At 35.5% G+C, this 24,974-nt stretch overlaps 1 protein-coding gene across 4 annotated transcripts in view; it reads left to right on the forward strand.

The window, feature by feature from the left end:
• The window catches only part of MAP3K4 (mitogen-activated protein kinase kinase kinase 4), a 118,033-nt gene that overhangs the window by 40,358 nt on the left and 52,701 nt on the right, over positions 1–24,974 (forward strand). For all 4 annotated transcript variants that reach the window (XM_063096870.1, XM_063096872.1, XM_063096871.1 and 1 more), the window contains exon 3: positions 10,707–12,070. In XM_063096870.1, coding sequence (XP_062952940.1) covers positions 10,707–12,070 — 1,364 coding nt within the window. The remainder of the gene's footprint in view (positions 1–10,706; positions 12,071–24,974) is intronic.

The raw sequence follows: 24,974 nt of genomic DNA on the forward strand, positions 1-24,974 counted from the left end.
CCAGTACACAAAAAAACTTCTTTTACCATGTTAGTCTGTAGTTCTGTAGTCTCTTTGCTTGCATATATTTGTGTTGTCATTCTGTATTTACTGTTTTATAACTGGCTTCTTTTTCCATGTAATGTTTTATGAACTTTTTATGTCATATAATAACCTGTACTCTGAAATGTGAAATGCTGCTACAAATGATCTATCAGCTATTTAAATTATAACTAACAATTATTGAGTGCTTGCTATATGCTAAGTACTATGCTTAGTACCTCAAAAAAATTATCTTCTAAATATCATAATAACCAGTGTGTAGGTCCTATGTAATATTTATTTTATACTTGAGGAAACTGAGCTCAGAGTGTTTCTGGGGTTTTCAGTCTTAATCTTCCCAGTCATATATGTATTAATATGAAAGTAGCTTCACATGTTTGCCATCTGGTGAATTATTTCTTTCCAAAATTCTTGTTCATGAATACTGAGAGAGGATGGAAGTGAAGCACCCATGTTGGGCAAGTGGGCTGTTTTAATGTTTTTTGCATATGGCATTTGTGTTGTGATGGTATAAAAGTCCTTGAGAATGTACCTGCTCTCAGACTGTGGCAGCATGGCATGGTGGACAGGAGCACAAAATTGCTGCCGGATTGCTGGGTTCCAGTCCTGAGTCTGCTACCTGCTGTTTATGCAACCTCTGTGTCTCATTTCCTTTATCTGTAAAATAATATGCCTTATAGTGTCAGTAAGTATTAGCTGCTGTTACTATTGTAAACTAAAGATTTCTTCCTAATACTTCCTACTTTTTTTCTTATCTTAAATCTTAGAGCAAAATTAAATAATTACATTGTTTATATATCCTTATTAATTGGTGTCTTCATTTTCAGGACACCGAGTCTTAAGATTAAATGATTCAGATCTCAAGTCATATAGTTATTGTGCCTGCATCTGTCTTGCCTGGACTACACATTTTCTTGTATCCCTCCTTAGCCCTTTTTCTTTTTCTCATTATATATGCTGCTATCATAGTTGATTTTTGTTGTTATTGTTGTTTAGTCTTCCTTTCTTTCCTCCTTTCCTACTTCCCTTCTGTGGTTCCTCTCCCTCTCATTTATTCCTTCTGCCATCTCTCACTCTCTTTTTCCTTTTCTCCCTCTGTTCTTCCCTTATTTCTCCTTCATTCTTTCCATTGAATCAGAATTTGAGTGACTTCATAGGCATATACTGTTTTAGATGATGAGTAAGACCTAGTCCCATCTCCATTAGGGAGTTCACAAATAACAGGCAGTACAACCTAGTGTGGTTAAGACTGGGATGGAGGCTACTGTGGGTTCTCATGGAGGTGGGGGGGTGGGTAATTGAGAAGGCCTGGGGTTGGGGAGACTTCTGGAACAAGTGACATTTGTGTTGTGACCTCAAGGCTGAGTCAGGGAGTCCAGTATTTTAAACTAACATGTAATTCATGATATCTATTGCCCCCTCAGTATTTTGAAGATTGTTTCAGAATTAATTAGATTGGTCAGATTTATTTTAAAAGCTTTCCAAGGAAATGTGAACTGGCACATTATTTCTTTAAAGCAAAGGCTCTCTGAATCATAATATTATCTTTAGAACTGCAGTCAAAGTTGGATTCATCTTTTTCTCAAAAGTCACCAATATTTACATTTTTCTGGTTATCTACTGCTTTGTTACAAACTACCTTGAAACTTAGTAGCATTAAAGAGCAACTTTTATTGCTTGCAATTCTGTGGTTCAGGTATTTAGGCAGGGCACAGGTCATCTCTGTCCCATCGTGTCTGGAGCCTTAGCTGGAGTGGCTCAGTTGGCTGGAAGTTGTCCTGACTTGGTGAGAGCCCTAAGTTTGAGCCGTCTGTTCTTCTCCACATGGTGTCTGGTGGGTCTCAAAGGTCCAAGATGGGTTTTTCACTCACACATCTGGCACCTGGGCTGAGATGGCAAGAACAGCTGAAGGCTGGCTGGCATGTTTTCTTTTCACATGACCTTCCACATTGCTAGCCTGGGCTTCTTCACAGCGTACTGGTCCCTGGGTATTTGGACTTCTTACATGGCAGCTGGCCTCCCTCAGAGCAAGTGCTTTAAGAGACCAGTGTTACAAGGTTCTTATGACTTAGCCTCAGAAGTCATGCAACTTCACTTCTGCATTCTTTAGTGACACGGGGCTGGTCAAAAGTCAATGTGGGAGGGGACTACACAGGGCAACAGTACCAGTAGGTGTGGTTCACTGGCTATCTTAGGAGACTAGCTCCTGCATACACATCTGGTAGGTCATGTGTCTTTGCTCCCTCTAGCCCCTCTCTACCTCATAAATGAAAAAATCATCAGGAGCATCCCTGAAGGAATAATATAAGGACATGAAAAGGTAACTGAGGGCACTGTTCAAAGGAGGAGACAGTAACCAGTAATATTTAGTGATGGTAGCCATTGTCATGAACTGATTACATGGATATGATTCTTGAAATATTATTATCATAGACTCACTATTAATACTACAGGTTTATTTTTTATAATTGTAAATTCAGATCTTGAGGAAATTGTTAACATGAACTGTGGTTAGGCTATTGCCCGTAGGGCACCAATTAGTGCATATTTTGAGTTTGATGCTCATCCTGGTCAGAGAGTTGAGTGTACGGCTAGACTTGAGGTGACCAGGATGAACAGTACTCCTCTATGTTATTTAGTGGGTGGGGTGTTGGTAGTGGCATTCATACGATAAGTGCTAAAGCAAGGGGGAGAGTGTGGTGCATATGTGTGATTAGAAATCTGACTCTTATTGAAATTATTTGATGGAATTATAATAGTGCTGAGTTCCTGAAGACCTTTACCAGTGATATGTTGGAATGGTAAATATACAAACAGAAGAAATGAGAGAGAAAACATTGGTACTAAGAAGAGCACCTGTATAATAATAAGCTCTTTGTTTTGTAAAGATGAAAGAGATGCATACCATAATACAATATCTGGAATTTTACAAAATTAGTTGGATCAGAATATCCAACAAATGGTATGACTGCTTTTTGTCTACTTAGCAGTAGGTGGAGGCTGTCTCTTTCTGTGTAAGCACATTTAAACTAAGGTGTTCTTTTGATAACCACAACCATTTTCCTTATTTTTCAATAAAAAATACTGTTGTGGGAGCATTTTTGCTCATATGTCTTTGCACATATGTGGAGTGTTTTTGTAGACTAGATACCTAGTGGTGGATTTGCTGCATCAAGTTGTATGTACATTTCAAATTGTTAAGTATTGCCCATGTTATTCTTCAAAAGGACTGTTTTTATATTCCTTCCAACATTGTATGAGTACCTTGTTTCATTGTATCTTCTACATTATAAGTGTTTAAAAATCTGTCAGTCTGCTTTAGTTTAAATTTGCCTTTTTCTAATTTTATAGTTGTCTTTACTCAGAAGAACATAATTGATAATTGTGATTGAATACATGAGGCCAATGTGATACTAGAAATATGAGGCCAGATATAAATACCACACACAAATGTATGTATGGTGTGTGTGTATCTGTATATATACAGACAGAGTTTCAGAAATGTCTTACTTGAATTACAGTATTTAATTAAATGCAACCATGTACAAAATGTAAGGAATAAAGAAAGTTAAAATTATCAAAGCTGTATTACTTTATATTGCAATCATGGGGACTGTGAATCCCTTGAAGCTAAATGCAGATTCTAGTATGTGCATGTGTGCATTTTTCTAAGTAAAGAGACCATGGAGTTTTCATCAGATTCTCAAATGCAGTCTGTGACCCAAAGAAGTTTAAGAAACAGTGACCTAGATAATATTTACGATACATTTAGCTAGATTTTCTTCTCAGCTCATCCTGAGATGTGTTATATTCAAAAGGTAAAGGTGTCAGATGCATAGTTAATTCAAAATTAATGCTCGAGCTACAAGGTCCAGTCCACACTAGCCAAAAACAGAGACACTGCTCCAACTCCAGCCACATAAACGTTGGTTTTACAGAAAACTGACTTTTAAAAAGCCCATAAATGTCAACAGATTTGCTCAATAAGAGTATTGATCTACCTCCGTGCAGGTAGGGGTACAAGGGAGTTGGTGGCTCCTGTGATGTGCACACACCATCTCCCTGTTACTCAATTAGAAGCTGATCTCAGTGCTGCTGGGCAGCAGGTTCTGCAGGTGGAATTAATGTCCCTAACCCATTGGTGTTGAGTTAATGAAAGGGAAATTATCCCTGGCTGGCTGACTTAATCAGAAGCTGGTGAGCCACTTAGAGGAGAAGGTGACACAGCCATGGCCAGAGCATTATTAAGTGAAAGAAGGCCTTGGTGGGAGCCACAACTGGAAATGCTGCCCTGGGAGGAGGGTGCAATATCTTATAGTCCAAGAAACAGCAGGGGGACCAGCCCCACCTCCAACAGCTGAGCAACTTGCAGATTCGCTTTCCTGGGACCCAACCTTACCACTTGTGGCCAAGTCCATGGGCCCTGACCACAGCCAGAACCTTCCCAGCACCTGCCTGAGGGCATCTAGCTCCAGTGGGAGCTCCTGGACCCCTCTGGCCTTCCCTGGCCCCAGATGTTTGCTCAGAAGACAGATGAGACCCACGACCCACAGGCTATAGACACTGAGGAGGGAATGAGGAGGTGAGCCCTGGGATCTGCCTGTCTGTTGGACGATGCAGCTGCCTAGGGCTCACTTGGCACCCCAGGCACCAAGGTCTTAGGAGGACCTGCAGCCTTTGCTGCAGCAGCTCTAGACTTGGTGATGCAAGAGCACACAGGACACCTTCCCCAGACATGGTCCCCCATGTGCACCCGGGCACTGAATGAGTCTACCCTCTGTAGCCAGTTCCACTACTGCTTGTGCAAGGCTGCAAGTTCAATGCCTGTCTTGGTCCAGCACTCCATGCCGGAGTGCTTCTTGGGGAACTGGCCAGTGGGAACTGTGGCTACACTTCAAGTGTAGCCTACTTGTGATGACAGATGGACAGAGGGTGGACCCACCCCACATGGACAGACAGATGCCTTCAGGGAGGGGCAAGACCTTCTTTTGAAAGGCTTCCATGTAATTAAGTCAGCTCCGACTAAGAAAAATCTCCCTTTTGATTAACCGAAAGCCAGAGACTTTAATTACATCTACAGATTCACTTCTTAGCAGCAGGGATATTAGTATGTGCTTGAATAATGGGGAGAAGGTATATAGTACAACATAGCCATTGTAAGTTGAAAATTACTATTTTATTGGGAAAACTTTCTTACATTTAGTGATGTTTAAAAAGAGTCATTTTGTGTAAAGACTGTATTTGAGTATTGGTATTTTGTTCTGTGATTTTTACTATTTATAAATAGAATATATCTATAGAATCAATTTTTTAGTCACTGAGTAACATTTTTTTTCAGGTAGCTTATTAAGAATTTTGTTTCTGGTCCACGGCTCTGTGACATTTTTTGTGTGTCTTTTCCCCCCTCCCCCCATTTCCCACTTCCCAATTTTAATTCTTTACCTTTACTGTAAAGCAGGGCTTGACAGCCACAACTCCCTAATTTAAATGTCAGGACACCTTATTTGCAGAGTTTACAACTATATTGATTTACTTTATTTTACATTTAATTTGTACATTTAAATTTAACTTATAAGTTTATAACTTTTTTTTTCTAACAGTTTCTGTCTTTGATCTACCAAAGTTCTGTTTCTCACAGAATTGAAATAATGAGCAATATCAAATACTAGCAAAGATGAGGAGATGACAGCTTTCATACAAGGCTGGGGGAGTGAAAGTGATCTCAGTCCCTGGGGGAAATAATTTGTTAACACAATCAAATTGAGGCTGGTTATATCTTTGACCCAGTAAATCCAGTTCTGGGAATGGACATTGGAGAAGTTCCTGCAAGTGGACACAAGAAGTCCTGCAGAAGGATTCATGTGTCATTCATAGTTTGTTATTTCTGTGTACAATATGCCATCAGGCAGGAAAGCACAAAACAAAGTCTATTATTGTGGTCGTCCCTCAAATAGCAGAAGACTAGAGATACAGGATAAAGATGAGACCAGCATTGACTGCAGTGTTTTATTTCTTTCTATTGATGGACTTAAAATGTTTGCCAGTAAAATGTGTACAAAACTGTATTTTATTCAGTTTTTGCATTTTTCTGATTTTGTTTCCCTGGAAATGTTAAAAATGTTTTTATAATCTAAGTATTAATTTCTGTGTTTAAAAGCTGTGAGGATATGATAACAATGTGATGGTATCTGGGTAATGATGGTTAGCTCCTTATTACCTAAAGGAAGTCAACTATCTGACATCCTAGCTGAGTAACCTACCAGGTAAGCTCTTGAATTAACTGACTACACTTCATTTTATACTTTGATGAGTACCAGAATTTAGCTGTGGTGTTAAGATAATACTTTTGGATAATGCTAAGTCATTACCAAATTATAGCACTTAAGATTTTGATGAGTTTTGGATAGTAATTAGCTAAATATAACTATTTCTTGTTAAGGTTGGTTTAAGAGAAAGACAGTGAAACCATTTTATCCTTAAATTTTTATTTTCTTTTTAATATAGCAGAAGAAAGTAAATCCAGTTTATTTCATAGTTTAAATAGGTTAAATAGGAATTTAAAAGACACTCAAGCCAAAACTCTTTTCAGAGCAAATCTGCCTGTAATCATTATTATCAGCTCCATTTTGCAGCAGTATTATAATACTGCTACAGCCAGATTATAGAGATAGAGCAGATATCTTGATATTTATATCAAAATTTGTACACATACATATACACACACTAATCTCCCTATCATTAGCAAATATCTCAGGGGGTGTGTGTGTGTGTGTGTGTGTGTGTGTGTGTGTGTGTGTGTGTGTGTGTGTGTGTGTGTGTGTGTGTTTGTGTATGTATGTGTAAATATGTGTTTTTTTGCTAACAGTAGTGAGATTAACAATGTTTGTTTTTAAAGAACATAATACTGCTGTAAAATTGAGCTGGTAAAAATGGTTACAAGTCAGATTCAATCTATATAGCTAGAAAAATGTTTATTGTTAATCAGAGTGGATTTAAATGCATATTTCAGCTTGTTAGTCCAAACTCAGCCTGACTTTAAGGTTCAATTTATGTTTTCAGGCTTCCCATATACAGACTCGCTGCTCCAGCCAAACTCTTTTCTTTTCTGCCTTTTTTTGTTCTTCACTGGCTTGAAACACCCTCTTGCCTTTTTTGCTACCCTTATTTAAGCCGAATCCATTCTTTAAGGCCCCAAATCAAGTACTTACTCTGACTTTAAGCTTTTACAGAATAGTTAGCCCATGATCATCTGTCTTTAATGGCACTCAGTATCTTGGCCTTTCCTTGGTCAGTTGGTATTGCCTTGTGAGCAACTCTTTGTAAGGGTGGTGCAATGGCACTGCTGTGGGTTAGGATCCCTGTCCTAACATTTACCATCTGTCTAACCATCTGTGTTCTGTGGTAATCTCATCAAAATGTTGTTATGAATATTATGACAATCTCTGTAAAGCCCTTACCTGGAAAAGGTGGGGATTGAATAAAGTAGTGTTTCCCATAATGTGGTGCCATTTCAGCCATGCTGAATCAGAGACACTGGGAGTAGGCCCAGAAATGTGTATGTTAGCAGGAACACCAGTGGTTCTTAATGTATACTGAAGTTTGAGAACCTTGGATTAGAAGATCTCTAAGTCCCTTCCGATTGCTAAAGTTTGATATTTTAAAGCATCATTGCTCTAATGATCATCCTACACTTGAAGGTAATGAAAGATTATACATGTATTTATGCTTTCTCTTTTGTGAGCTCAAATAAGGCCAGTGTTTTGAATTTGGACAATACATGTATGGGAGAACATAAGAATTGCAAGGACTTGATTTAAAAAGAAAATTTTTTAAAAAAATTATATTCTAAGGAGCCATTTCTAGGTGTAAATGGTGGGAATTCAGTTGAATTCTCTTATGTCTGTTTAAACAAATGTACCATATTGCTTATCATTGTTTGCCTTTGGTTTCATTATAAAGTTATTTATTTATTTATTTATAATTCTTTTGTGTTCTGATTTGGCAGAAGTTATTGCTGATTGGGCAAAGGAAAAAGTACTTCGGAGGTTTGCTTTAATTGTGCTACAAAAAAAAAATCACACAGGGGCTGAGCCCGTGGCGCACTCGGTAGCGTGCTGCGCTAGCAGCGCGGCGTCGCTTCCGCCGCCGCAGGTTCGGATCCTATATAAGAATGACCAGTGCACTCCCTGGCTGAGCGCCGGTCACGGAAAAAAAAAAAAAAAAAAAATCACACCATTTAATTTATAGCCATGGAAGATTAGGTGTTCCATTAGTCTTATTATAAACTAGTTTTGTAATCGTGTAATTAGAACTTGTCACATAAAGCAGTCTATATGTTGAACTCCTGTACTTTTGATCCATTTTCCTTTTCAGAAGCTCTATTTGCATTTAACTTTTTGTTAATTGCAGGGAGATTTAGTATTAACAGAACACTGGACAAACAAACCTATTATTAACTGAATTTTGGGTATTGTTAAAAAGTTCCTTAGTCATGTTAGAGCGGGTAAAGTCAAAACATGAAATGTTTGGAGAAGTTACTTGTCTAAGTCTGTAGAGGAAAAAAATCCCCAGCATCCTAATGTTTCTTCTCAAATCTCCCTTAATTGGTAGCATCCTTATGATTTTTTAGAGGCCTACCTGGTTTTCAGTTGCTAGAAATCACTGTTGTGTTTACTCTGTCCATCATAAATATATTATTTGAAAAATATAGCTACTGCTGAAATAAACTAATCAGTATTTTCTTTTTTGCACAGTAGCTAGACTGGGATTTAGGTCTGTTTTAAGCTTGAGAAACATTAGCATCATTATTTAAGATGTATGAATTTCTATTATGTGTATTTTTTTCAAAAACAACTTGGTTTTTATTTTGGGGGTAAAAATATCTTTCCTGCCCCGTCTTGCTTCTTTCCCAATTTGCCTTTCCTTATACACACAATTGATCCAAATATTAAACCATTTATTTTATGTAAACAGCATTTCAAAAAATTGTGTAATGTACCATTTTGTATGCCGTAGGTAGGCTTAACAAGATTTGTATATAACCTATAAAATTACTTTTTTAGACTTGCAAAATGAGATTATGTCTGTACAGAAAAATGGGATTGTGGCATTTTCCTCCCTTAGGTCATTTTAATTGTTGGAGTAAAAACCTAGGCTGAGAAGCTTCATCTCTTAATATTTTCATGGTTTGCCCCCTGGTAAATATACCTTCATTTTGTACAAATGTTTATGGCCAGTCTTCTAGGGTTATTAAAGTCATCCCACTACTCTCAATTAATTCTTTGTTTTCCTTAGGAACTTTAAATCATTGATTAGAAGAATAGCATAAATTATATAAGCAAAGTAATGCTTTTCCCCTGTTCACTATTAGTTTTAAAGGAGAAATTCTGTGCACACATTCTGTAGGCATTATCGATAATGCTATATACCACATTAGTTTTATAAAGTTGGATTTTTTAAATTATAAGTCCTAAACTAATAAAATTGTTTTCATTCTGCAAGTTTTTATTTTCCTTAACTCATAAACCATTTATTTGGATGCAAATACTAGTTAATAAAACATTCTCTTCTAGGTCCTCATTGCCTCTCTTCTGCACACTTTTTCTGGATATTCTTTTGTATATCCTGGTATTAAATAATATCTATATATACTAATGATTTCCAAATCAATATCTCTGGATTTCTCTCCTAAGTCCAGTGCTTATATTTTAATTACCTACAGACATCTCCATATGGATGTCCCATAGACACCTCAAAATCAGTGTGTTAGAAACTAAACTCATTATCTTTACCTCCAGTCCTACATACTGATATAGTGTATATCATTTTGTGTATTTTAGTAACAAAGTATAGTAGGAATTGATACCTTGAAAAGTAAAATAAAGGAGAGTTAAATTTGGAAGCACATGTCATTTTTGCTTTCAAAATACTATTGCTTAACTAAATAGAAATGAATGGTATGTATATGCTCTGTTAAGTGTATAAAGAATACAGTGTTAAACAAAACAAAGAAGAGACAAGCGTAATCTAAAGGGTTGGCCTGGACAAATTTTTTATGAATGAGGGTTAAAAGCATTTATAGCTAGAAGCAATAAAATTGTGAAAACATTTCGTTAAATGGATTAAATACAAAGTTTTAAGGCATTTAGAAGTAAATACATAGACTTATAACAGACAAAAATTCCATCGTTCTTAAATATTGCTAATTTAAAATATAATAGTAATGATAGTTTTTGTACTAAAATACACGTTTAGTTAATGACAAAGTCAGGAATTGGATCTGTTTTCTAATCCAGTCTTCTGTCAGATCCCCCATGTTGCTTATCCCTTCATAAATTGAAATCAATTACTTTTGGAGATTTGATTAAATGATTTGATAACTGCACTTTGTAGTATATAGGTAAATGGCTAGTTTTAGGTTAGTAGTTGAATAAGAGAACCAGCAGGTATGGTATAGTAAGGAAAATGGATAAAATCTTTTAAAAAACATAGAGAGAAATATTATGTATTTATTATGATTCTTTTAATTTTCAGCATGTCGTGGCTTTTTTCCCCCTCTAATTACAGCCTAAAAATATAAGTACATTTGAATATCAGTTTTATTGAAAATATTGAGAATAGCTTCATATTTTAGAGTTAATATAATGTTCTGTTTTTTTTGATAGAAAAAATGAATGCACCAAATCAGCCTCCACATAAAGACACTGGAAAAACAGTGGAGAATGTGGAAGAATACAGCTATAAACAGGAGAAAAAAATCCGAGCAACTCTTAGAACAACGGAGCGTGATCATAAAAAAAATGTACAGTGCTCATTCATGTTAGACTCAGTGGGTGGGTCTTTGCCAAAAAAATCAATTCCAGATGTGGATCTCAATAAGCCTTACCTCAGCCTTGGCTGTAGCAATGCTAAGCTTCCGGTATCCGTGCCCATGCCTATAGCCAGAACTGCACGCCAGACTTCTAGGACTGACTGTCCAGCAGATCGTTTAAAGTTTTTTGAAACATTACGACTTTTGCTAAAGCTTACCTCAGTCTCAAAGAAGAAGGACAGGGAGCAAAGAGGTCAAGAAAATACATCTGCTTTCTGGTTTAACCGATCTAATGAACTGATCTGGTTAGAGCTACAAGCCTGGCATGCAGGACGGACCATTAATGACCAGGACCTCTTTTTATATACAGCCCGTCAAGCCATCCCAGATATTATCAATGAAATCCTTACTTTCAAAGTTAATTATGGGAGTTTTGCCTTTGTTAGAAATGGAGCTAGTTTTAATGGTACTTCCGTAGAAGGGCAGTGCAGAGCCCTTCAGGGAACAAAGATTGTGGGTTATTCAACATATCATGAGCATCTCCAACGCCAGAGGGTTTCATTTGAACAGGTAAAACGGATAATGGAGCTGCTAGAGTACATAGAAGCACTTTATCCATCGTTGCAGGCTCTTCAAAAGGACTATGAAAAGTATGCTGCAAAAGACTTCCAGGACAGGGTGCAGGCACTCTGTTTGTGGTTAAACATCACAAAAGACTTAAATCAGAAATTAAGGATTATGGGCACTGTTTTGGGCATCAAGAATTTATCAGACATTGGCTGGCCAGTGTTTGAAATACCTTCCCCTCGACCATCCAAAGGTAATGAGCTGGAAGATGAGGGTGATGACACAGAAGGAGAGCTGAAGGAGTTGGAAAGTAGTACGGATGAAAGTGAAGAAGAACAAATCTCTGATCCAAGGGTACAGGAAATCACACAGCCCTTAGACACCGGTTTTGATGTCCAATTGCAGGACTACATACCCAAGAAGCTTGAGAGGATTGAATCTGAGGATGATTCTGTTGGCTGGGGAACACCAGACTGCAGCACAGAAGCAGGCTTTAGTAGACATTGTCTGACTTCTATTTATAGACCATTTGTAGACAAAGCACTGAAGCAAATGGGGTTGAGAAAGTTAATTTTAAGACTTCACAAGCTAATGGATGGTTCCTTGCAAAGGGCACGTATAGCACTGGTAAAGAGTGATCGTCCAGTGGAGGTAGGTTTCTAGTAGGCATTAGTATATTGTCCTTAGTCCTATTATTTATTATAAATTACACTGTGTGTTGTGTTGATGATTATGTATTTTCATATTCCTGATATTTTAAAGACATAAATGGCAGTTATTATAACTTGCAGATTTAAGCATTTCTATAAAGTACTCTGATAAATGGTGAAATGGATCTGTGAAAACCATATAAAGTTTAGTGAATTAAGTGCACGGTGGTAGGTGTGAGAGGAAAAGCCCAACCATACAAATACAAGACGGAGAAGGACAGGCTAAGTATAAATAAAGAGGGAAGGAAGCCATAATCATGGATGACGAGAAGCTGTGTATGAGTCATTAAAAAAAACAACATCATGCTCAGGTATTTTTAAATGAATATGGCATCCAAGGTCACAGATATAGTTCCTTCTCAATTCTTTGAAATGGCTAACTCCCTTTTGAGTAAACTGTCCAGTTTTGATCATGGTATTTTAAAGAGATGTGTATTATAGAGAAATTTAAGAATGATCAAAGGAAAATGGTATACAGTACTTGGCAAGGTTAAAGTGTTCAGTGTGGATGAGAGGAGCTTAAAGGAAGTCTTGATTATTATCAGATACGTGTTGCAATATATGAAGATTTTTGTGTGAGGAAGGTGTCCACTAGAGGAAGTAGCTTGAAAACAGTACAAATTTGGTTTTGATAGTTTGACACCTCATAAATTCCTTATTGATAGGGGTGGTAAAACTAGAAAGGGGCATATTGTGGGATATTGTTCTTGAGTCCAGAATAGTACTTGTGTAGTAATTTTTCTCTTCTGGTGATTTTACGTGTTTATCTGGCCCAAAGCAAAAACACCCAGATCTTTGAGATCCCTTATACCCATGTTAGTCTGTAATTCTAAATTTTAGTAGCTGTATGCATGCATATGTATATACTCGTTTATTTTTGTTTTTTTAACTTCAATTTATTACACAATCTGGCTTGCTTTGGAGTCAGATGATAGATAAAACAGAAGGCATTTCTTTAAAATGGGAAGCATCTGAAAAGAACCTGAGTTGGCAAGATTTTAATTCTTAGCAGGAGGGGTCAAGCATTCACAAAAATATAGCAAGATGTTTACAAAATGAACCAACACTTTGTGGCTGTATTTTAAAAGGTTAGTTTACTTCGTGTGTTATTTTGATTAGACAACTTAAATATGGATTTATCTGTGTCATTTTCTTTGAACAGTACTTTAACTTTCTGTATGACATGAATGATTTTTTGTTGTACACCTTTTTATTAGAGCAAATGAGCTTTTTTCCTTTTAGTCCATGAATAACTATAATAAGATTTCACTATAGTGCAGGTTTCAAACAAGAGCTAAACTATAGATATGTAATAAGGATTTGCTGTATACTTCAGATGGTGAGTAACTTTACTCTGGTCTAGGTTTTTGGCTGGAGTGGTAATTCCACCAAGGACTCGTGTGGACAAGACAGGGTAGATGTTTATTTTTATCTTGAAGTACTAGTTTTGAAGTAATATGAACAAAAAAGCCCTGGCAGTATAACCTCATCTCTTATTCAGTGATTCTCGTAGGGCAGAGAGATGCTTGTGCTGAGGGCACACAGCAGAGAGGGAGGGGGGCGTGTCAGGCTTCTCCCTGCTCTGGCCAAATCATCTTCCTCTCCCCTCTAGACTCTTTGTGGCAATTAAACAGTACTACCAATGGGAGTGGTTTGCATCCCTTAAATGTGCTGGAAGAAGAAAAGATTGACGACGAGTGCCCCAATTTTTATATTAAATCTCATGTTCAAAAAGAGACAATAATAGTTTGCCCATAATATTGAATTCCCATTAAAATTGTATTCCTTTGGTTTGAACAATTGAGATTTAGCTGAAGGAGGTTATCTTTGTTATCGACAAAAAGAAACATAAATTCAAAGTTTATGAAGTATATAAATTAAAAACTGCTTGGTAGAATTATCTGTAGATGGTTTGCTTTTCAAAAAAATGAACTACAGAAGCCCCTGTTGTTTTTCAGTTTGGGTTCATAAAATGTCGAGTGTTTGTCAAATAATGAAAGAGTAACAGAGAACTAAAGTAGGAATTCTTCTGTGTTGAAGATAAATCCAAACCAACAAAAGATGAGTCTCTGAGATTATAATTAACTTAGTGGGAAAGTAGGGTGTTTTTTTTTTTTTATTCCCATTTCAGGAACTTAATTTCTATAAGAGGAGGCACATTTGTGTGTGCGTGTCTATGAATATATATATAAACTCCTCTCCCGGGTTTATTTTGTTTTAGTTGTTTCACTAAGTATATTGGGGAAAGAGTCACAATTTTGAAGTCCAGTAACTGAGTTCCATGCCTTGCTGTGCTTTTTCTCACCACATAACTTTGTAAATGACAATCTTTCTGACCTTAGGTCTTTGCATCTGTAAAGTGGATATAATAATACCTTCCTACTTACCTCACAGGGTTGTAAAGCTTAAAAAGATATTTGTATAAATGGTAAAATGCTATACAAGTCAAATATAAGCTATTTTTAGAAGTTTTGTTACATTTTTTTCCTCCCTTGAAGCTAATTGTTAATATTGGGTAGACCGTTCTTTACTTTTATTTTTAAAATGTATTTTACCTTTTAGTCTCTGCCAAACATTTGTACATTTTAAGGGCATACATTTTAGAAAGTATAACCTTCTAGTTTGAGGACTGTTTTGCTTTCATTCTTGTTAGAAACATCTGGATCAACAAGTATCACAGATTATGCATAGGCATAGCTTATATTTTGCACTGTTTTTATGGTTTCTGTGATAATAGTAGTGAATATAGTTGAAGAATTTTGTAGAAAAGAAGACATGTACTTGTGATATTTGATTTTTTTGTCTTTATATTTTTATTCCTTCTGATTAAATTAGTTTTAACCAGTTTTTATAGATAACATCTGATCTTATATTTAATTCCCCTTTGCTTGTAAGTATGCTTTAGAAAACAATTTTTTCTGAAAATGTATTATATTTAAAAATCTTTAAATTAAAAATACTGCAACTAGTGATACTAAAAATATATATTTGCAATTTGTTTTAATAATATGAATATCATAAATAACCTTAATGGTTTGTTCAAAATTATGTGAAGTTGTAGGTCCCTAGCTTCTGTAAATTGTCATAGACAGTCTCTGATTAACAGATATATTAGTTTCCAAAGTTCACTTGTAAGGAGATGGTCTGGAATCTTGAAAATACTTATCTGTAGAAACAGTGTTGTAAATGAAAGAGTCTCAAGCCTTCGAATAAATCTTATTTAGATCTTTGTAACTAAATGATGATACCAAATTTTATTGTTGGTAGCAAGGACAGCGTAATGCAAGAGGAAAATGTAAGAGGACGCTTTTCCCCTCTCCTTTTGCAGATCCAGAGGTGATGTGAGGTCTTTTTCATGCTTCCTCATTTATCTCCTGGTTCTCTTGTTCCCTTGCTGTTTAGAGCATCCCAGGATCTCCTTGTTCCTACTTATTTCTCCCACTTTGCTGTAATCTAAATTCCTCGAGTCTGAGTGTTGTTATCTCAGGTCTTAGGGATAAGTGTATTTAATAGTCATTTTATAATACAGGTCGAGTATCTCTTATCTGAAATGCTCAGGACCAGAAGTGTTTGGGATTTTGGATTTTTTTTTTTTTTTTTTTTGATTTTCAAGTATTTGCGCATACATAACAAGAATATCTTGATGATGGGACCCAAGTCTTAACACAAAATACATTTATGTTCCGTATACACCTTGTACACATAGCCTGAAGGTAATTTTATACAATATTTTAAATAATTTTGTGCATGAAATACTTAACCTGTCACATGGAGTCAGGTGTGGAATTTTCCACTTGTGGTGTCATGTAGCATTCAAAAAGTTTCAGATTATGGAGCATTTTAGATTTTTGTATTAGGGATGTTCAAACTGTAACATGTGCTAGTCTCTCTGTGACAGGGATCTTCTAGCCTCAAATTATGCTCTTTCTTCATTACATACTTCTTGTATAGTGACTCTTTCCAGCATTCCTTAAAAATTAGTAGGAATCATCTCAGCAATCCAGTAGTTTCCAGGTGTCTTTCCCAATAGTTACTGCAGGTAAGGGTAGATTTTGTAGTATTATTTACAGTTCAATTTTAGCTTTAAAATTAAAAAAAGAAACAATGTAAACAGATATAAAAGATTTATCCTTAATATCAAAACTACTCCATGCAATTGCATTTTTTAAAAGCTTTTTATTTTGGAATAATTTTGATGAGACCATTCAAAGATAATGCAGATTTCTCATATGCTCTTCATCCAGCTTCCTCTAATATTTTTACTTAACCCTGTATGTTTGCCAGAACTATTAACATTGATACAAAATACTGTTAACGACAGACATTATTTGCTTTTCCCTTTTTTTCTACTAATTACCTTTTCTGTTCTAGGATCCAGTCAAGGAAACCACGTTGCATTTAGTCGTCATGTCTATGAATTTGGATTTGTCTGATGTTTTCTCACTATTCTGGGATTGAAAACCACAGAGTTGAAGTGTCCTCATGGCGTTACATTATCTCTGGTGATGTTAACCATCATCACTTGGTTAAGGTGGTGTCTGCCAGGTTTTTCAGAAGTTGCCATTTTCCCCTTTCTATACTATACTCTGTTCTTTGGAAGTGAGTCACTAAGCATAACCCTTACTCAGGGGGACGGGAATTAATCTCTACCTCCTGGAGGGGATAGTATGTACAAGTATTATTTGGAATTCTTCAGTATGAAAGATTTACCTCTTCTCCATTTATTTATTCAGTCATTTATGTCAGTATGGACTCATAAATATTTATTTTTTCATTTTGGATTATAGTCCGATACTGTTAATTATTTTATTGCTCATGCTGTTCTTGTGTTAGCTGTTGGAGCTCTTTTAGTTGGCTTCTTTGTCCTTTAAAATGCTCCCATCCTTTTTTATATTGTTCTGTTTTTTGTTTGCTTTCTGAGTATTACTTTTTGGAACCACAGGATACTCTGGGCTTGTCTTGTATTTTCCCTGTTTCAGTCTTAGAATCAGCCATTTTTCAAGGAGCTCTGGTTTCTCTTACTGGAGGATGGTGTTTAGAATGAAGGTGTGGGCAGTGTTTGTGTTTGCTAATATTGGGCTGTCATTGCTTCTAGGCCCTCTTAGTGATAGAGTTAGAAAATAGAGGTATGTCTTCTAACCCATGTTTTCATACAGATCTATAATTACTTTGTCGTCTGTCTGTCTGTCTCTGTCTGTCTGTCTGTCTGTCTGTCTATCTATCTATCTATCTATCTATCTATCTATCTATCTATCTATCTATGTCTGTTAAAAATAAACGTGAGTTAATACTGATGTCTTTGGCTCCAACACCACAAGGTTCATTCTAATCTTCTTCCCTTGCTATTTGTAACTTATTTCTCTTACAATAAGAATCCTGGCCCCCATTACTATGATTATTTACATATTTGTTCAACCCTAGTCCACATGTAAAGTAGTTTCAGAATTGCTAACTAATACCCCTGTGAGGAATAAATTTGCCAACTAGGGTGTAGTGTTTTAGTTATTTTTGTCTTTAGCCTAGTAGTATATAGTCAAAACACTATTTTCCAAAGCCACTTAGCACCTTTTTCCTTCAGTGAGGTTATATCATTCATTTGTAATATAATTAGATTCATTTATTACAGTCTGCATTGCATCCTGGGATCCCCCAACATTCTGGTTTATTTTTTAAAATTTGTGTATTGTAAAGTTCACTCTTTGTATTATATAGTTCTGTGGGTTTTGTGTAATTTAAAATGTTAAATACCCATTAAATATTTGTCATAGGTTGTGATATGGTTATTTTATGCTTTTTTTTTTTGCTTTCCTTATGAAATTTATGTATTTTCAGATGAAGATCAAGATAAAATGAATATTTATATTTTAATGTGATGTAATGTACAAAAAATTTTAACTGTTTGACTTTGTGTATTACCTTACATATTACCTCAAATATTGAGAAATATTTTAGTTACTTTCTTAATTGCTTTCTTTCAAATTAGAAATGAGCATATAGTTATTGTAAGTTTAATGGCCAATGAAATACTGTTTATCTTTGGGTTCTAACAATAATTATGCTAATTTTTTCCTATAAACACAATAAACCCTGAAGAGGTTGCCTTTTACATTGAGAATGGGCAGAGCATTTAGAAACTAGGAAATATATAATAACAAAAGCTACCATTTACTGAGTCTTAACCATGTGCCAAACAAAACAACCTTATGAAGTGGTGGTGTTATTTCTACATTTTACAAATAAGGAAACTGCTTTAGGGAGAGTAGGTAACTTTCCCAGAATCATAGAGCTATAGATTGTTAGAGGGATTCAAACCCAGGATTCTGGGATACTAGGCTTAAACTATACTAATGGTTTCCAAACCTGGCTGCACATCAGCATTACCCAGGAAACTTTAAAAAATACACATACCTATGCTCTTCTCACAGTAGGGTAAATTAGAACATCCCAGTGCAGGATACAAGCACTGATGTTTTTAACAAACCTCCTACATGCCTCATATGTAGCCAAACCAGCACGAGTGCAGTTCTTAGTGAGCCCACTGGAAACATTAATTAGGCTACAGTATTCCCTCACCCCCTCTCTCTAAGATCAGTGTTTGCTAATACAGTTATTGTAGTTAACTTGTTGGTTGCTCCAGTCATCACCTGTCAGATAAGTAAAGTTACAAGAATTTCTTAATTGAGTGACATGCTAACAAGCACATACTTGCTCATTTGTCTATAGGTTCTTTCTTTTCTTAAAAGAAACTGGTGAGGGAAAATGGGAAGTTGCGCTACATTATTTTTGACTGCAGTGAGCCAACTGAATTAAACCCAATGTAAGATCAGAGGTAGGACAGAAGTTATCAGCTTTCATATGAGACCTGGATCCCATAATAACACAACAACAGTAATATTAAGAATACTAGTAGTTAGCATTAATAGAATACTAGCTATATGCTGGGTAGAGAGAAAGGGGTCAGTAAGTGACAGAACCAAGATGTGAACTCAGAACTCTGGTTGTAAAGCTATGTGTGCTCTTGACAGTTCCATGCAGCATTTAAAATATTTATTGACTTAGTGGCTAGCATTTAAAAATGGGAAGATTTCACATGAAAATCTGAATTTTTGGTTTCCTCTGAAGTATGAGGACTGTCAACAGTGGGCCCACATTCCCACATGGGTAGTTACTGGCTGCTCACTAGCAGCCTAAGTGCTGCAGTTATTACCCCTCGTTTATCTTATTTTATTTTTATTCTATTCCATTCCATTCCATTTTATTTTATTGGTTGTACATATTCATGGGGTACAAAGCTGACTGTTACCACTTGTGTCCAAGATGTCATGGCCAGATCAATACTATCAGCATGCCCAATACCACAAATTGCAGTTATTCCCCATCTCCTCCACCCGGTTAATCCCCAGTCTCCCCCAACCCTAGGTATCTTCTCTCCCTCTGAAAGTCCAACACACCACCGTGGTCTGTCTTTCCTTCCTTCTTTCTCTTTTAGCTGCCACTTATGAGTGAGGACATGTGGTGTTTTCCCCTCTGTGCCTGACTTATTTCACTCAACATAATTTTCTCCAAGCTCATCCATTTTGCTGCGAATGGCAGAATTTTATTTTTATGGCAGAGTAGTATTCCATGTTGTATATATACCACATTTTCCTTATCCAGTTATCCGTTGATGGACATTTAGGTTGGTTCCGTATCTTGGCTATTGTAAATAGAGCTGTGATGAACGTGGGAATTCAGGTATCCCTTCGAACTGATGATTTGCTTTTCTTTGGGTATATACCTAGAAGTGGGATTGCTGGATCGTATGGTAGATATATCTGTAGTTGTTTGAGAAACCTAAATACTGTTTTCCATAGTGCTTGTACTAATTTACAGTCCCACCAACAGTGTAGGAGCATTGCCTTCTCTCCACATCCTCTCCAGCATATGTTACTTCTGTCTTTACATTTAACTAGGGTGAGGTGACATCTCAGTGTGGTTTCAATTTGCATTTCCCTTATGATTAGTGATGTGGAGAATTTTTTTAAGTGCCTCTTGCCATTTGTATGTCTTCCTTAGAAAAATGTCTATTCAGTTTTTTTCCCCATTTTTTTAATTGGGTTGTTTTTTTACTGTGTGATTGCTTGAGTTCCTTGTATATTCTGGATATTAATCACTTGTCAGATGTATGGTTTGCAAATATTTTCTCCCACTCTGTAGGTTATCATTGCACTCTGTTCTTTCCTTTACTGTGCAGAAGCTTTTTAGTTTGGTATAATTGCATTTGTTTATTTTTTCTTTTGTTGCTTGTGCTTTTGGGCTCTTGTCATAAAGTCTGTACTCAGTCCTCGTTCTTGATGTGTTTCCCCTATATTTTCCCTTACAGTTTCAGGTCTTATACTTAAGTCTTTAACCCATTTTGAGTTGATTTTGTTATATGGTGAGAGATGCAGGTTTAGTTTCATTCTGCTGCTTATGGTTGTCTAGTTTTCCCAGCACCATTTATTGAAGAGGCAGTCTCTTCCCTAGTGTATGTTTTTGTTTCCTTTGTCAAATATCAATTGGCTGTAAGTTTCTGGGTTGATTTCTGGGTTCTCTATTCTGTTCCACTGGTCTGAATGTCTGTTTTTATGACAGTACCATGCTGTTTTGGTTACTATAGCTTTGTAGTATAATTTGAATCAGATAGTTTATGCTTCTGGCTTTATCTTTTTTTTACTCAGGATTGCTTTGTCTGTTTGGGATCTTTTGTTGTTCCATATGAATGTTAGGATAGTTTTTTCCATTTCTGTGAAGAATGTCATTGGTATTTTGATGGGGATTGCATTGAATCTGTAGATTGCTTTGGGTAGAATAGACATTTTCACAATGTTAATTCTTCCAATCCAGGAGTATAGAATGTCTTCTCATCTTTTTGTCTTCTTTAATTTCTTTCTGTGGTGGTTTGTATTTCTCATTGTAGAGATCTTTCACCTCCTTGGTTAAATTAATTCCTTGGTATTTTTTTTTTTTTGGTGACTATTGTAAATGGGCTTACTTTTTGATTTCTCTTCCTCTTAGTTTATTATTGGAGAATATAAACACAACTGATTTGGGGGCATTCATTTTGAATCCTGCAGAATTACTGAAATTATTAACTAGCCCTAAGAGTTTTTTGATAGTCTTTAGGTTTTTCTGTATATAGGATCATGTCATCTGTAAATAGAGACAGTTTGACTTTGTCTTTTCCAAACTCATCATTTTTTATTCTGTCACCCATCTGGCTCCTGTAGGGATTTCAGTTTGTGATATGATCCATATTATGGAATCACAGAAACTGACTTTCCTGAAGGACAATGTTAACGGCTGTTTGTCATTAAAAAAAAATGCTTTCTTTTATTTATTTATTACAGTATATAAAGAATCAGTCCCTGTCTATCCTCTATGCCTGCTCAGATTAGTAATCATTTGGTCTACATATTCTGGACTTTTCTGTGCTTCTCTAAATATATATTTTTGTTATAATACATGTTATAAAATTCATATTTATTGGTCACTTACAATTCTTCTTTTAATTTTCTTCTTTATTTTGCCCATTTTCTGTAGGGTTATTTGTCTTTTAATTATTGACCTGTTGGAGCTGTTTATTTTTATGGATATTATTCATTTTTATATGATACTGTAAACATTTCTTCTGATTTGTCTTTTAACTTCATGATGCTTTTCACTAGAAATTTAAAGCTTTTGTGTAGTCATGTCTTAGTATTTTATGATTACCTGTTTTGTGTATACTCCAAGATTATAAAAAATTCTTGTATATTTTTTCTTATTCTTTTTACATAGTTAAAATTTTTTTTGTTATGGAAAATATTAAACATATGCAAATATAGACAGAAAAAAACTAGGAACACCATGAATCTGTATCCCAGCGCAGTAGTTATCAACTCATAGCCAGTACCTGCAGCCATTTGAAACCTTCCTCTATCATTTTGAAGAAAACCTCAGGTATTACATGTTTTATCCATTTCAGTATGTTTCTCTGAAAGATGAGGGCCTAGTTTATTTTTTATCTTATTGTGGTAAGAACACTTACCATGAGATCTACCCTCTTAACAGGTTTTTAAGTATACAATACGGTATTGTTGTTTATAGGAGGGCTTGTTTTAAAAATGTAACCACAATACTGTTATGACACCTAAAAAATAGCAATAATTCCTTGGTATCATCAAATATCAAGTTAATGGTCATGCTTTTATTCTTTTAAAAAATATTTTACAGTTTGAATCAGTTTGCAAATAATGTCCATATATTGCAATTGTTCGTTATATTTCTGAAGTCTTTTTTCAATCTGTAGATTTCCCTTCCCAATTTTTTCCCATATGTTGATTGAAGAAATGGGGTTATTTATCCTGTAGCCTCTCTCATGGCCTGAATTTTGATGATTGCACCCCTAATTGTCATTTAATGTTTCTGTGTTCTCTGTAAATTGGCTGTAAAATTAGGAGTGGCTTGATGAAATTCTGGATTTCTTGATTGATTGACTGTGTTGACACTGTTTCATCAGGACATGTAATGTCTGACTGTCTTTTTATGATGTTAGTGGTAATTCTCTTATTTCTTCTTCATTTATTAGCTTCATTTATTGGGTTAATGGATGAGGAAAAGTTTCTGCTTATATTAATATCCAATAAGTGAAGCTAATTATGAAGGTAATTATGAAGGTAATTATGAAGCTAATAAATGAGGAAGAAGTAAGAGAATTTGAATATTCTCACTTTTCAGCCCCTAATGAATTAAGGAATCTGGGCAATGGTTATCTACTACTACTTATGTCACAGGAAGGCAATGGCACCCATCACCACTGCAGCCGTGCTTACTGCCGTGCTTACTGTCTGATTTTAGAACATTTTCATCACCCTGAAAGTGGCCGTGTAGCCATTAGCTATCACCTCCACAATCCCTCTGCCCACCAACTTCTAATTTTTAAGTATTGGTTTTTTATAAGAATTATGTACAATACTTGGTTTTAAAAGACTGTCTACTGAATAATGTATTTTCAAAGACATCTAGCTTCTCTGATAGAAATAGTTAATCTTTAAAAATTTGTTTTATTCTTCCATTCCTTAATATAAGTTTGTTGGGGGTATGTAATTTTATTTATTTACTTTTAGTATTTAAGACGCTTTATTTTCGCCCCTTAAGGATATCTTTATATTAATATCATTATGTAATATTTAGTCCCTCCCCCCATCTTTTGTTTTTTATCTATTTGTTCCCAACTTTAAGCTATATTGGAATTATCCTTTTATTCCTGGGTTCTCATTTGATGTAATATTCTCTTACTTCCACTGAAATGCTAAGGTATTTCCTGTGCCTATTCCTTTCTCCCTAGATTTTGATAGTGGTATATCTTCATTGTCAGATCCTATAGCCATTATTGACAGTACTTTCTCCCCTGTAGCTATCATTTAGTTGTAGTTCTACAAAGGTGTGTGTGTGTGTGTGTGTGTGTGTGTGTGTGTGTGTGTGTGTGTGTGTGTGTGTGTTTAGACAGATACATAGAGATTTATGTAGAGATACAGACATAGTTATTGGATTTTGTTTTAAGGCTTATTTTTAATTCTTACATTTCAGTCTCTTGACTTATTTTGGTTGTGTGACACTTGTTCACTAGTTAAGGTTTCTCAGTAAGGGCTTAACAGTTTGCAACATTTATACTTGAAAGTCTGTTTGGCAATAAAATCTTTGGCTTCTATTTTCTTTCCTTGAATAAATTTGTTAATCATTGTCTTTTGGCATGAAGCACTTGATGACAGTGTGATTTTTTTGTTTCCACTTGTAGGGGCCTTGGTTTGTTTGTTTGCCGAATATCTAAAAGACTTTTTTTTTTCTTTAAACTCTACTAGTTTTACATGGTATTGGTTTTTCCAGTTTGATGTTTTCAAATACATGGTGTGCACTCAATACATAGTTTCAGGGGTTCTATATTTTGCTTTTTAATTTCAAGTGAGTTTCTTACAGTTTCAAATTTTTTCTGTTTTGCTGACTTGGTTTTCTTTGGGAACCACTACTGATAAATGAAGTGACAGACGATCTACTTTGCCTCCCTTCTCTGTCACTTCATTTCAGATGTTTTCTTTTTATTTCTTTTTGATTTACAAAATTTTCTTCCTTTTTAACTTCATATTTCTGTGAAGGCATTAACTATTCTGTTTATTTGCTCGTATGTTCCTTCTAGTTTATTTTTATTTTTGAAATGATTTAAAATTTAAAAAAATTATTTTCTGAGTCCTATAATTTTGAGTTTTTCTATGTCATTCTTTTATATTTTCTATGATTTTCTTAAATTTCTTTTAACTTCTTTCAAAAATTGGGCTATAGTTCTCATCTGCCTAGTGGACATATTTTTCTGGCATGCTTTTATTGTTTATAGGGTTATCCTGATCCTTTTTCACTCTTATAATAACTCTGTATTAGATCCTACCAGAATCCTTTTCTGTTGCTCATTTATAAACATGGTATTTGTTTTTACGAACTTTAAGGAGAGAGAGAGTTTAAGAAAGTGGTTAGGGTTACAGCTTTGAGCATCCTCTTCTGAATTGCCAAAAAATATGCTCTTTTATTGTTTGAGGTCTCCCGACTGTTCCTCTTCCTCTTTCTGGACCTTCCCTTCCCTTTACTTCTGTTGTTCTTTACTGGTCAGTTGGATTTTACTCCAGCAGTTTTTTTTTTCTTGGTATGGAGCTTTGTCCTCGAAGGGAATGTTGGGTGCTAGTCTTAAGAGTTTATGGGGCCTAAACCACTCCAGCTCCTTCAGACTTTACTGCTGATCTCTTGACTTCACTCATGAATTTGTGCCAAAGTCGTTCCCAGTTTCACTGAAGTTCTCA

This window comes from Cynocephalus volans, chromosome 5 (assembly GCF_027409185.1).
Source record: "Cynocephalus volans isolate mCynVol1 chromosome 5, mCynVol1.pri, whole genome shotgun sequence".
In the NCBI taxonomy this organism is placed as follows: Eukaryota; Metazoa; Chordata; class Mammalia; order Dermoptera; family Cynocephalidae; genus Cynocephalus; species Cynocephalus volans.